Below are 14,973 nucleotides of genomic sequence, written 5' to 3' on the forward strand. Positions count from 1 at the left end.
CTTGCCAGGTATATAGGTATATTAATACAAGCATATTTGTACAGTTGGTGATGAAGTTTTGTCTTTTGGTTATCTTTCCTTGTATCAAACATTATGCATGTAATAAGATAAGGTTTCATGTACAGGTTTAGATAGCCCTCCTTATTAATGATTATTTGATCTTACTGCATATAAAAATGTCAAACTTCAATTTCTTTTAGGCATTTCACCTTTTGAATCCTGATATGGCAAGCTTGATTTGGAAGGTAGAGAATTTTGTGCTCTGTTTTGCCACTATTCTTATCACTTTTTCTAAAAATTCCTCCAAACTCTCTCAAATTATGAAGTGCAACAATATGGTGTGAATATGCTAAAAAGTTTGGTATTTTTAAGCAAATTTTAAGTCTAATAATTTGGCAGAAGTTAGTGGCCATATTACTAAGAATACTTGTTAGAGGTTTGGAAAATAAATTGTAGGAACATTATATTTGCAAATTGGTGTTGAGGATATATTCTCAACTCTGTTGAGGAATATTTGATTCAGAGAATTCTTATTTTACAAGTAGGATTCTAACTCTAAGTTGTATATTTTCTAGTAAAAAAAGAGTTCTTTTATATACAATCACTTTTGCGTACTTTTTGCACACTACACTGATGTGATTAGTCAAAATAATTATTTTATATTAAAAAAAATTGATGTAGCCAATTACATTAGTGGAGTGTGCAACAAGTACGCAAAAGTGACAGTATATAAATTTTTTAGTAAAAAAATGTATTTACAAGTATACTTGTTGATATGTTATAGAATAAATGATAGTTGCAGTCATGAGTACGCAAGCATCGTGCAATCACTTTAAAAAAAGTGAATAAGTACGAGACCCACATGAAAAAATAATAATTTTTTTAATAGTGAACTCTATTATTTTTTAAAACAACTGTACATCGTTTATACATTTCACGACTGCATGTAGTGTACACTCGATACACTAATTTATAAGTAGCAGTTTTTGTTTTTTTTTCAACTCAAAATGAAAAAATGGCTTGACATGTTAATCACTTAAAAAAGATGTCATTTGTTTTTGAATTTGTCATTAAATTCATGACTTTTTAATCTCTTGTAATTAAAACATTAAAGAATTTTTTTCATGACTTTTTTCTCTTAACTTTATCTGGAGTCTAGAAAGCGTTACACGTGGAAAGAAAAATAACAGAAAACATACACTAAACGACAATCATAACAAGTAATGTTAAAGTAAACGACAACATTTTAGGGTAGAATGCAGCTCCTTTATTACATAAAACGGTGCATAGCTTTTACTTGAAACGGAGCACCTCAATCCTCCATGAAACGGTGCGTTGCGACTTAGCAACTGAGCCTTGTCTTCGACAGTTCACTCAGTCTGAGTTCCATCCCTTCCCCGAGCCTGTTACCATGGAACCCTAACATCTTCAATCTCCATGGTAATTAGATGTCAAAAGCCTCATGCTTTATGCTTCACCACTGCATTCATCTCTACGCGTCGTCGTTTAATTGCGTGTTTGCGGCAGACTTTCAAGCTCAGGAATGGTGGACGCAACAAGCACGGCCGTGGCCACATCAAGTTCATCCGCTGCTCCAACTGCAAAAACGCTGCCCTAAAAGTATGCTTAACTTCTGTTTGGCTGCTCAGGAAGTATTTGGATTTTAAACTCGTTTGGTTAATAAATTATCTCATATTATGTAATTATTATTTTTTTTAAATTTGTATATAAAATATAAATAATTTAATTTTTTTAAATTTAAATAAAGATTATATTAAAAGATTATATTTTAATAATATTTTATTTTACTTTCAATTATTATCTCACTAAATTTATTTTACGTGCAAATGTGTGGGGTTTATTGATTAGGAAAATTTTATACATTATATTATTATTCTATTTTTATTTTACTAAGTAAGACGTGATATATTTATCACTATTAAATAATTATTTATTATATATTTTTTTATGATCTAATAATGATGAATGTATTACATATTACTTAATGTGATTAAAATAGAACAAGAATGTATTAGATTAATATTTTGATTGGTGAAAAGGACAAATCTATAACGAGGTTTCTAGCGAGGAACATTGTTGAGCAAGCTGAATGCTGTTAGAGCACTCTCATTGGATTAGTAAAAGTTAAATGATATTTTTGATGAATGTAAGAAAAATTTTACTTTTGACTATTCTATTTACATAAATTTCTACATTAGAATAATATAATAATAAAATAATATAAGATGAATTTAGTTTTGGTTATTCACATCAAATCTCCACATTAGATTATACATTTATTCATTATATAGTAATGAATAACTAATAATTTCAAAAATATTTAATTTTTTTAATTATTAATTTATTTTATTTTATCATACTTTACTATTCTACCTATTATATATTAATTAATAATCATATTCTTATTAAATTAATATATCACTAACTTAAATTAATATATCAATTGTGATAAAATATGTGATAAAAAGAAAAAGAGAGAGAAATAATGAATAAAATATGTATTTAATGTATGTACAGTAACCTTTAAATTTGAAAATTTTTTTAAAAGTCACTGTAGCTATTCTAATTTAATTAATCTATTGTAAGTATATTTTATTATTTAATAATTAAATATTTAATAAATTTAACTTTTAATTAATTCAATGAGAATGCTCTTGGAGATATCCAAGAAACTTGCGTTTCGGGAAAGAAATGCTTTTCACTTTTATATTTTGTTAAATTTTGCTTATGTTTATTCTTTGTTGTTATTGAGTCCGGCTAGTTTGGGTATTGAGTATTATCTTATTATTATTTTTTATTATAATTTAATATTTTATAATTATTTTTTTATTATTATTTATAGAATACTTGAAAATATTTAAATATTCAAACATAATCACTTTTTTATTTTTACAACTCTTCTTAACTCATTTAATTTAATTTAATAATTATATATTTTTTTAAAATTTTTATAGAAACTAAAATAAATAATTTAATTTTTTTAAATATTAAAATAAAAATAATGTTAAAAAATATATATTCTTTAATAATATTTTATTTAATATTTAATTTTTATTTTAATTCATTTTATCCCATATCCTCTTTAAAATCAAACGTGACCTCTTTCAAAAAAAAAAAAAAAAAAATCAAACGTGACCGTCTTGACTCTGCTCACTGATGGCCATAAACTTAGGATAATGTTGACTTTTGGGTACTTTCTTCCAAGAGTGGGTGTAGACCCACCGCTGGGCTCCCGCTAGGCCAATTTAAAGGTTTTTTTTATTGGTTTTTTTATCACATTATTTTTTTAATATTTATAAATATTTTTTTTTAAAAAAAATTATAATATTATTAGATAATATTTTTTTAATCCTTAAGTAAAAAAAAAGAAAAGGTAAAAAAAAAAAAAAAAAAGGGGGCGGAAGCTGTGTTTCGTGCGCAATCCATTCTAGAGTGTGCGTTTGGACTGCCAAGATGGTTTCGCCGTACAATGGTTTCATCTCATCTGTATTTTATCTGTGTATCCAAATTGGATTTTATTGATATATTCTTGTTTATTTTCGTGAGCTTATAGTCCCGTTTGTACAGTGAGATAAGATGAGATGAGATAAAATGTGATAGTTTAGATGAAAGTTAAAAATTGAATAAAATATTGTTATAATATTAATTTCTAATATTATTATTATTTTGAGATTTAAAAAAATTGAATTGTTTATTATATTTTGTGTGTAAATTTAAAAAAATTATAATAATAAGATGAGATAAAATCGTTTTTATATCTAAATGTGGTCTAAATAATGCAGTAAACCTCCACAATGGCTTGATTGTGGCCTGTCTTTGTGCCTTTCTCTTGGTGCTTGCCTATTTCTAACTGTATTGCTTTGGTGTTGTTTCAGGAGGATTTGCAAAATTGCAAAGGCCTGGTGCACCTGGTCAAGGACGGCGCACCAGTTTCTGTTCATTCCAGTTGCAAAATGAGCTAAATACTCTGGCGGAGTGCATGTGCATGGCTGTTTTTTTAGTTTTACTATCACAACCTAACAGACAGGTTAGATAAATTGTATTAGTAATCTTCAAGCTTTCCCGTTAACAGCAAGATAATGGTGCTCTCTCTACTCCACCGACAGAAATAGGATAGATAGCATACGGTCCGAACAGATGGATGGCATTTGAGTCTATGAAGCCAAGAAAACAATGGCGGCAGCTACCTTGGGCATATTGTTTGCTTGTTACACCGACTCCTTTAGTTAGATAGAGGGGGTGAGATAATAGTTAAAAATTGAATAGAATATTATTAGAATATAATTTTTATTTTAAAATTTAAAAAAATTGAATTATTTATTATATTTTATGTGAAAATTTAGATGTAATGATTATATAAGATGATGAGATCAGATTTTCATCAATCAAACCAAACCAAACCTAAAGTTTATTTGAAGATGGCTGCTAAGATATGCATACATTTCAAGTTAAAACCAATTCTAAGGTGCAAATTGATAGTGCAACAGTTGAAAGACAGGTTAACTTGAGAAACTTTGATACGTCTCCTACGTCTGCTCTGATACTAATCCCCACATTGGCAAAATACTATTGGAATTATTGGATTGGTTGTCTTTTTCTCAGAAAGTCATGTAAATGTTCGAGGAATCTGACTTTTGTGAATCCATATCCATAGAGAATATAAAAGATAGGGTAATGACTTTTGTGAAGTGTTTGCTTTAAGTAATGGGAAGTGGGAAAATTACCAGAGGAAACAATGGCAAAGTCCTACGCAAATCTCGTCTTTGATTATTTTAGGCGCTCAGTTGCAACTGAAGTGATCCACACGACGTCAAGTTGTATTCTGAAGACAAGTCATAAACCTTGGGCCAACGCAGTCAGTTTTTTCTGTAGAAATGAGGAACCACGCAAAGGTCGAGTGATAATATGTGATATGATATGTGAATTTAATACAAACGTGATATAAAATTAGCAAGTTCGAGTTTGATGTTAAAATGAGTTGAGTTGATAAAATATTATTTATTATTATTATTATTGTTTTAAAATTTGAAAAAGTTGAATTGTTTATTATATTTTGTGTTAGAATTTAAAAAAGTTATAATGATGAGTTGAGATGAGTTGAGAGGAGTTATGGATCCAAACGAAGCCTAACGAGTTCGAATCAAAACGGATTGACCTGTTAAGATACAATTTATAAACGGGTTAATAACGAATCAACTTACTTAATACGAAATCAATCTGTTTTGACCCGTTTAGAATTTATTTCAAAATTAAAATTTTAATATTGTTAAGTTATAATATTGGTATTTCTTAGTATGCTTAAGTTTTTATTGTTGGGATTATAATTTTATACCTATGCTCATATTTTTTATTGTATGGTTTGTAATATTGGTTTTATTATATTTAAAATTTGACAAATATTAATATATATTTTTAAGATATTGTGGTTATTAATAAATATAGATTTTAAATTTAATGTAAAATTATGTTAATCATGTCAAATGAGTTATGCATTTTAATTCAACCCATTTACATGAAACAAACATGTTTAAATAAATCGTGTCGTGTTAATATATTTTTTTATCAATTATTAAACGGGTCAAAACGCGAGGTGACACGACACGACCTGTTATCTAAATGGATTGTGTTAAGGTTTGAAAGTTTGACACGTTTAACTTAACAAATTGTGTTCGGATTGATCTATATAATTAAATGTTCATTACTTGACATGACACAAATATGATCCAAAAATACGATTTGACACTCCCTACGCAAGAGAGAGTGTATTTATTTCTTCGATTTTAATTTGTATTAAAGATAAGTACTTCTAAAATGACAGTGTCTCTTCATTTTGTTCTTGTTTTTGTTTTTTTTGTTTTTTCCATTTTCCTTTTGTGTTTCCCATGCTACTCGTCCCATTTTTCGCTTGCATTGCGTCGCGTCGCGTTTCATTTTGGGCAGACGTGCGGGAAATATAAAAGACAAATAGGGAGGGGTTTGGGAGCCTGGGAGGTTTTCCATTCTGCAAAAAGGTTTTCTTTTGGGAATTTGGTTTCACTCCTTTTTCATATCGTGGAATTTGATTAACAATGATCCCAACTACACTTTTTCCTTTTTAACCAACCCCATGCGCTAACGGCGTGAAATCTCTCTCTCTCTCTCTCTCTGTTTCTTTCTTCTTTTTTGTTTCTTTCTGGGTTTCTCTGAATTCTTGATTGGCGGGGTTGCATTGTACTTTGTAATAGCAGCGTACAACTTTTTCTTCATGAGTGAAGTTCAAGTCTTAGTGGAAGATCGCCTCTCCACCGCTTCACCGCCGTTGCCGGCGTCGAACCCTGATCCGGGGTCCATTGCTGCGGAGTCTTTGGACGCTGCGGAGCGAGTCAGCCGCGAGATAGTATCCAGTATTCACCCCACTTTGGCCGCCGACCACAAGAGGAAGGGGGTCATTGAATATGTCCAAGGGCTCGTCAGGTCTTGCATTGGATGTGAGGTGCACCATCTACGTACACATAAATATTGCTGGGTTTTTGTTCCTCTATCAATTATTTTATCTGGGTTTCTCATGGTTTGCGAGTCATGCATGGTGGCGAAACTGTTAGTTTTTGGATCGCATGCAGTCGGTGCTTTATAATGTGGGTTTTGCTTGTAGTTTATTGAGTATGTACTGGTTTGCAACGGAACGCCCTTGAGAAGCTTGCTGATTTTGGCTGCTTTAATATTTTGCATCGTTGTTAGTGATCCGGTGGACAATAATGCAATTGTGCCTGTGGCATGCGCTCGTCTTGAAGCTATAATCTCGATTGCGGTGATGTTGAGTTGTGGTTACAGGTTCTTGGTATTTGTATTTGGACTTGAGGTATATAGAGTTGAGGGTGTCATTTTTCTATGATTACATGTTAGGTATGAGTGATATGCAGTAAACCCTGAGAGTTCGAATGAACTTTTGGAATGATAGGAACAAGAATGGAGTCAGTAGATGTGACAGTAATCAAGGCTATAATTAAGTCTGGGGTTACAATGATCGTGGAGTTGGCCACTTGAGTTCTGTTGGAATGTCAGATGGCTTATATATAAATGAGGGTTTTAGATCATATTTGAGATAGTTGAATTTATATACCTTTAGTAATTTAGAGAACCTGCACCATTGGAATGAACTGTGTTATCTTGAGAATGTTGACAGATCCTCCCCATTGATGCAAGATTAGGATTCTTTAAATAAAAATCTTGTTACTGATAAAAAAAAATGACAATTTTTTTTTTTTTTTTAACAATTGATGCAACATTAATAATTTTTGCTCTATTTCATTGAAGCATTACAGGTTGAGTGTGTTGAACTTGAGTGCTTATTTTACAGGTCTTCCCATATGGATCAGTTCCACTAAAAACTTATCTTCCTGATGGAGATATTGATTTGACAGCCATTAGCTGTCCAAACATTGAGGATTCCTTGGTATCTGATGTTTATACCGTTCTGAAGGGAGAAGAACATAATGAAGCTGCCTCTTATGAAGTGAAGGATGTTCATTCAATTCATGCTGAGGTTCTATTCGCCTTATCCACTAATGCATGTTTAATGTAAAAATTTTTTGGCTGATTGGTCCTTGTGTCATTATGCTTGTGGTTGAGATTTTCATGCCTTGTAATTTCGAATTATTTATTGAAGTTCTCCTTTGTTAGGACTAGAAGTTGATGTTATTTGCATGGATGATATCTTATGTAACTATATATATATATATATAGTGCTATTTTTATGATAAACAAATTATTAATTGCTCCCTCCTATAATGGTTGCAGGTTAAGCTTGTGAAATGCATTGTACAGAATATTGTGGTTGATATATCTTTCAATCAGTTAGGAGGACTATGTACACTTTGTTTTCTTGAACAGGTATGAACAAAGCAAGCCTTATATAAGATCTTAAATGGGACTCCATGCTCTGTCATGATATCTTGTGCTGCAGGGTAACTGATCATATTTCATAACAAGTACTTTTTTTACCAGTAGCCATAGCCTTTGAGATGAATTTACTCGGTTTGTAATGTATATCAATGCCTCTAAATACCATGGATAACTTCAGTTGCATTTTTTTGGCATGCCTGCATGGGTTCAAAAAAAGGCATGCATACTGATGATGATTCCATTACATTCTAATGGATGATTTTTCTTTTTGTGATTTTACGTCTTCAGACAATATGGAATATGGAGTAGACCAAGTGCTGCCTTTCGGAAGTTTCACATTTCTAATGCTGCTTGTTATGCAGGTCGATCGCCTTGTTGGTAAAGATCATCTCTTTAAACGCAGTGTTATTCTGATAAAAGCTTGGTGCTATTATGAAAGTCGTCTTCTCGGTGCCCATCATAATTTGATTTCAACATATGCTTTGGAGACATTGATCGTCTATGTTTTCCATCTATTTCATTCTTCACTAAATGGACCTTTAGCAGTGAGTACCCCTACAAATTAAAATTGAATTTCTTGCTCAATGCATATATTAGATCAAGTACTTATTTGTGTTTACTCTTTTTGCAATAGGTTCTCTATAGATTTTTAGATTACTTCGGCAAATTTGACTGGGAAAATTATTGCATCAGTTTGAGTGGACCGGTTTGTAAATCTTCTCTACCTGATATTATAGGTGAGCAGTCTGGCTTTGTCTTTGCCATGTTGCCTTCATTGTTGTTTTATTGATCTCTCTCTCTCTCTCTCTCTCTCTCTCCCCCCCCCCCCCCCCCCCCAGTTGAGGCACCAAAAGATGGGGGAGATGATCTATTTTTTAGTGAAGAGTTCCTTAGAAACTGTGTCGAGAGGTTCTCAGTGCCAACGAGGGGGCTTGAAACTAATTCAAAGGCATTTCCCCAGAAGCATCTTAACATAATTGATCCACTCAAAGAAAACAACAACCTTGGGCGTAGTGTCAATAGAGGTATGAATGGAGCACATCTGTTTACATGTTGGCATTGCTGTTGTTATCTTTCTCTTTGTGAACGCTTTGTTCCAGCACACACTCATGGATTTTATGCCAGGTAATTTCTATCGAATACGTAGTGCTCTTAAATATGGGGCACGCAAGCTTGGACACATTCTCTTGTTGCCGAGAGAAAGAATAGCAAATGAGCTCCACATGTTCTTTTCAAACACATTGGATAGGCATGGAAGAACTTGGAATGAAATGCACAGTCCTTCCCTGGCATCTGGTGCTATAGGTTCTGACCTTCCATTCTTTTCATTACGCCCTGTATTGTGTTCTGAAAAAAAGCTGGTTTTAGGATCTACTTTTGCTTTCAACAATGACAAGATATCAGGTGCTGAAGTTGAGTCTGGAATTAGACATGGGCCGGAAAGAAACTTACTGGGAGTGGTTTCCTCTGAGCTGGTGCCAGAGTTGGACCGCCCTGTGAACAGAAACGCCAATTTAGGGTCTCGTTATGCTGGAAATGATAAGGAGCTTGCGAACTCTGGAACTCTGGGTTTGGGAATTTCAAATGCCTCATCAGATTATTTGCCGCTGAAAAGCAGCAAGTCAGTTACATTGGTCTGGGGGAACTCTGACCGTGCAACACATTTTAATAATTTGGCCATGTTTAGAAAGAATGGGAAGATAAAAAATTGGAATCCTTGTTGGAAGATGCCTGCAAACTCTGTCATAGGTGATGAGATGGGCTCTGCTTTACAGCTTGAAGTCAAAGAGGACCATTCAGCAGGTAGCAATTTATTCTGCTCATGTATAAATCAAGAGGGTGTGGGATCCCCATGTTCGGTCATTTCCAGGTTGGTCTCTAATGTGTCCCCCTGTAATAGAAGTAGATGTATTGCTGGAGTTCTTGGAAGCTCAGAAGCTTTGAAATGCTTTCTGGACCTTAATGGTGATTACGATAGTCACCTTAGGAGCCTGCAATATGGTCAGCTTTGCCATGGGTATGCTGTGTCTCCACCTCTACTGCCCAGTCCTTCAACATCGACTCGGTGTATTAATATTTCATGGGAAACAGTTCGCGAATCACCACGGATCAAGGGGAATTTTCACGCTCAAAAGAAGAAAAATGGTGTTGCTGTAGGACTGGGAGTTTACCCTACGAGTCATCCAACTTTTTCATGTGCTACTTATGGTCTAGAAGAAAAGAAAAAACGCCAGGGAACTGGCACATACTTCCCGAATGCGGTATTTCCATTTCAAAATTGTATATCTGGGATTTGTTTTCTGTTGAATTGTTTACTTGGCTATTTGCTGGTCCAGCTTTTCCTTCATGTGCTTTGTAATCTCATATTTATCTTGTGTTTTGCAGAATTATCATTATAGGGGCAGGCAAGTGCCCCAAAATGGAAGGAATTACACAGTGGAGGCTCATGGTCAGTTGCAAAGATGCACTCATAACAATGGATTGGCTCCAGCTCCACAAGAGCTGAACATGTCTGTTGAAGGCAGCCATGAGCTTTCACATGATGAGTTCCCCGTTCTGGGCCACAGGAACCCTGGATCATTAGATTCCCACCAATCTCACCTTTCCAAGCGGGTGTCCTCCAATGCCAATGGCTTATCTTGCCAATCCGATAAACTTGAATCTGGGTCTCTTTGCCCTCGGTCTTTGGGAGCACCTTTGCCAGAAAGGAGCAGTCAGCAGGAGTCATGCATTTCACACTCGCAGGGCTCTGCTTCAAGTCCCATGGTTCCAGCCATCCAGAGTCCTAAACTACTATCGGAAACTAATGAAGAAAGGTAATATAACTCTTTTGAACTTTCAAGTTACACAGTTAATAGATTCTATTTCCTTTAAGGAGCTGTCCAAAGTTCGCTCTGTGAATGTGTTTCCAGGGCAGAAGTGCAGTTATATCATCTGAAAGACGAAGATGATTTCCCCCCACTCTCCCACTGTGCCCCTTTGGAAGGATAGTCAGTAGTGATGGAAGCACAGTCAGCACGTAGATGAATTGAGATAGGACAGTCAAAGACATAGAAGACAGCGAGAATAACCATAGATGCTTACCTCCCCTTGTTGGTATGATATGCAAAAATTCACTCTCTACATTCTTCTGGCACCTGCATCCAGGTTTGTTTGCCTTGATTGATTAGGTGTATGTACCAGGTGATGCTTGCCTGAGTTTTGTTTCCTTTTTAAATGATTGTAGTTAGTTACCTTATCTACCATTACAGGGAAAAAAAAAGCTTAGATATTTGTTACGGAAAGTATATACATGATGAATTTTTTGAATTTTGGATGTATGAATTTGAGTGGATTTCTTCTTCGATATGCGTGTATGTAAAATACCCATGACTTGTACAAAATCTTTTATGAAGCCTTTGCTACTGGGCTCTCATGGACACCGGCAAAAGTAGACACTTTGAACTGCACAATCGATTGGAAAATGGGAACACAGTATTACCCGAATATTTATATTTTGACCGCATGCTGCTATATCCGATATATTAAAATTTACAGCAGTAATATATTAAAATAGAGAAATGATATTTGCAGTCTTAAGGTGTGAAAAAAGTGAATAAATTTGAGATTCACGTAAAAAAAATTATTTTTTCAAAAGGAGTGTGTTGGGCTTGCTTATCCTAGACTGTATTTAGCATTACTCATTAAAATAAGATGTTTGGAAATTACTAGAGCAGGAGGGTGAATAGACAAATTCAAGAGCAGGAGGATGATCCAAGGTGGTTGAACCTGAGCCAATAGGAACTCTTCAAACCGCCAGTAGACGTAAGCTCCTTGACCAATTTCGATTGACATGGTATTATATGCTTATCTAGATGCAATGGAAACGTGAACTAATCAATATAGACAAGGTATATGCTTTCCGGAAAGGAAAGAAGAAGAAGACATTATAACTAACTATGTGGCTTAGCCATTTCCACAAGAGCAGTGACCATGAAACATACAACCTCGAAGTTATTTAATCCAACTATTTTTCTTATTTTCTCATATATAGATTTCTTATTTTCATCCATCAAAGTGGGTTCCACGTGGTGTATGTTTCCAACATTATTCATCATTGTCAGATATTTGATTTCATTACTAATCATATATAGTTTGATCTATACACTTGTTTTGTGTACTTTTTCTTCAACAAAAACATAATCTTCTTTTAATCCCACTAAGCAAACTATTCTCCAAAATATATATATATCAGTCAAGTTCATATGATTGATGCATACAAAAGAAAGCCCGACAAAAACTAATTTAAGTCAATTTTCGGAGGCATTATTGTACCTTATATATGTATGTATATATGGTGTCACAACACCATCAAGACTTTTTCTAAACCACTAATTAATAATGGCCAAATCCATTTCACCTCATGTCCATTTCATTCTACTATTCCTCCACGTTAATTAATCATGCAATTAACTTCATTTGATTTCCACCAGAACTTGATTGCATGCCAATATTATTATGCTCTATTTATGCAAGTGCAAGATCAAAGCAGCTATATGTTATGGCTCCTAAATAATTAGTGGATGAAACCAACTAATTATTTTCCTAATAAAATATTTTTGGGGTCAAACATGCATCCATAGATCTTTTTAGTTAATCTATCAAATTTGTACACTAACAAGGCCAAATGGCAAGTGGCAGGTAACACATATAAATTAATCACGGTCAACTCAATAATTTCACTCATTCATTCATTTATATTTTTAACCGAGAAAGGACATGAGATATATCGTGAATACATGATCCAGCTTTTTAATTAATAATCTTACTAAATTAAATGATCCAATAATTCTGAAAAGAGAAATATATCGTATGGGATCTATATGTAACATCTAACGTTGCGCATGTTTTGATTTTTACACAGTAAATTCTGCATGACCATTTATTTCGTGTCTATCTGTTTTTGTATTCAACTACCCAATTCGGTCAAAAATTAGCGAGAAAAAAATATATATATTTAAAACAAAAAAATATTGGTGCAAATGGACTGCAAAACATAAAATAGCGAGAAAAAAATTTGGTTCAAAGCGCGTTATAATGTTAATTTTTTTAAGACAATATTCGCTTCTATCAATAATGGTATGCATACAGATTATAAGAAAATTTGCTTTCCAGATACAATAAAACTTAAAACAAGTCTGTTTATCTAATTGGTTATAAACTTTCCATAAATTATCCATTTCAAAAATTATTCATAGCTTCTAAATAAATTAATAATAATAATTAATATATTCTTTTGAAAATATTTTCAATGCAACAAATAGCACTACAAAAAGTAAAATCCTAGATTAATTTCTCTACCCTTTTATGCTTATATTTTTAAATTTTTTATTTTTTAATAAGACACATCACCATAATGTGGTGTCACATCAATAAACAAAATGAGTGATATTAATTAAGAGTATGGTAGCATTTCTTGCGCTCTCGTGTGCATGTGTATAAACAAAATGAAGATAAGAACAAAGTAAGTGAATGTACTCTTCCAACAAATTTCAATGCATAAAAAAATAATAGAAAAGACATTTGAAAAAGAAGAGATCACATCTTTGTCAACCCACTACTTCATGGGTTAATGAAATTGGATGCTCCATTTTGATGTGCTGCGCTGATTCTATTCCTATATATCATCCAAACCTTGTGGGCGGCTTGTCTAATCCTAGTTTAAGCCGCATCTTAATTAGCTCATGAGTTTGGAAATTCCGAGTTTATATAGCCAATTATTACATTAATCAAATTTTAAAAATATAAAAGAAGAAGGTGGAGAAGTTGGACTAATATAAAAATAAAATAAAATAAATCAATTTCAAACGATCTCTTCTCTTTGATCTTTTGTTAAATCAAGAGAAGAGCCGTCTTGATTAATAATTGTGTCTACATTTAGATGCTGCGCAATAATTTAGAATGATAAATAAAATAGGAATGCTAGATATCGTCGTATTAAAAAAATAATTTTTTATATGAATGTTAAATTTATCTATTTTAAGGGGCACGCGAAGCTTATAAATCTTAAACATCTTAAAATTATAAATATCATTTGTGTAAATAAAAAGACACCTCACTTCTTCTCATCGTACTCGACAAAATAGAAAACAGGACTGGCTTCTTGTGTCAAAACATGCCTAAAAATCGACTCGTGCACAAAATGAAATTTCTTAAACTAAAAGGCTAAAGAGCAGTAAGAAAATAATAATGCATGCATGCTAACTTGCACGTAACGTTTCTGTAATTGTTAACAAAATAATATGTCATCATGGTGATTAGAGATTAAAGAAAATAGCCAGCTAGCTTGTGCTGATTAAACACAAACACATCAGCAGATAGGATAAATAATATACAATATGTGATACATCGCATCTCTCTCACACACAAACACATAAAATTGAATCGTAGAGGCTTAGGCCAGTTTAGTTAGTCAATACAGATAAAAATATCTCATTTGGAGTTGTACTGTACAATAATTTTGACTATCCAAACACAATATTTTATCTTTTTAAGTTTTGAAAATATCTGTTTAAATGAATAGTAAATAAACAATATAAAACAGTTTAAACTGACATAAACAGTGCCTAAACAAGGTCAAAACTAACTTAAACAATACATGAATAGTACGTGAATAATATATAAACAGTAAAACTGACATTAACAATATATAAACAGTACACAATTCAATACGAGCAGCAATAAAAAGTAGAGATACAAGGACAAATATTCTTCAAATTTTTATTTGAATTTAAGAGTATTAATTACGAAAGAAATATGAAACGAGTATTACAATATTTATTAATTATTATTTGTATGTCTATCTAACAACAATAAATGAGCAATAATATTATAAAATTTTGATTATATGTCTATCTATCTTCTCTTGAACCTTTCTAATTTTTTTGTTAAGAATTTTGAAATAATTTTCATAATGAGAAGTGTTATAATTATGAAAAGATTTTATAAAATTAAATTTAGACATGACTTTATATAATTAATTAGATCTATTTAATAATAAAAAATAATTTTATAATTTAATATATCACATTA

At 32.5% G+C, this 14,973-nt stretch overlaps 1 protein-coding gene across 1 annotated transcript; it reads left to right on the forward strand.

Annotated features, from left to right (window-relative positions):
• The first annotated feature begins 5,910 nt into the window (after nt 1–5,910).
• On the forward strand, nt 5,911–11,246 carry LOC121240393. The gene is made up of 9 exons (XM_041137834.1): nt 5,911–6,493; nt 7,358–7,543; nt 7,798–7,890; nt 8,265–8,447; nt 8,537–8,639; nt 8,742–8,927; nt 9,028–10,163; nt 10,288–10,718; nt 10,815–11,246. Exons 1-9 carry the CDS (start codon nt 6,266–6,268, stop codon nt 10,891–10,893), a joined length of 2,625 nt encoding a protein of 874 aa, XP_040993768.1. The 5' UTR covers nt 5,911–6,265; the 3' UTR covers nt 10,894–11,246.
• The last annotated feature ends 3,727 nt before the right edge of the window (nt 11,247–14,973 follow it).

The sequence above is a fragment of the Juglans microcarpa x Juglans regia genome, chromosome 7S, assembly GCF_004785595.1.
Source record: "Juglans microcarpa x Juglans regia isolate MS1-56 chromosome 7S, Jm3101_v1.0, whole genome shotgun sequence".
NCBI lineage: Eukaryota > Viridiplantae > Streptophyta > Magnoliopsida > Fagales > Juglandaceae > Juglans > Juglans microcarpa x Juglans regia.

Coding starts and splice junctions, on each gene's coding strand:
- LOC121240393 (XM_041137834.1), top strand. CDS start 6,266: ATGAGTGAAGTTCAAGTCTTAGTGGAAGATCGCCTCTCCACCGCTTCA. Junction 7,544..7,797: donor TTCATTCAATTCATGCTGAG/GTTCTATTCGCC, acceptor TAATGGTTGCAG/GTTAAGCTTGTGAAATGCAT. Junction 7,891..8,264: donor CACTTTGTTTTCTTGAACAG/GTATGAACAAAG, acceptor CTTGTTATGCAG/GTCGATCGCCTTGTTGGTAA.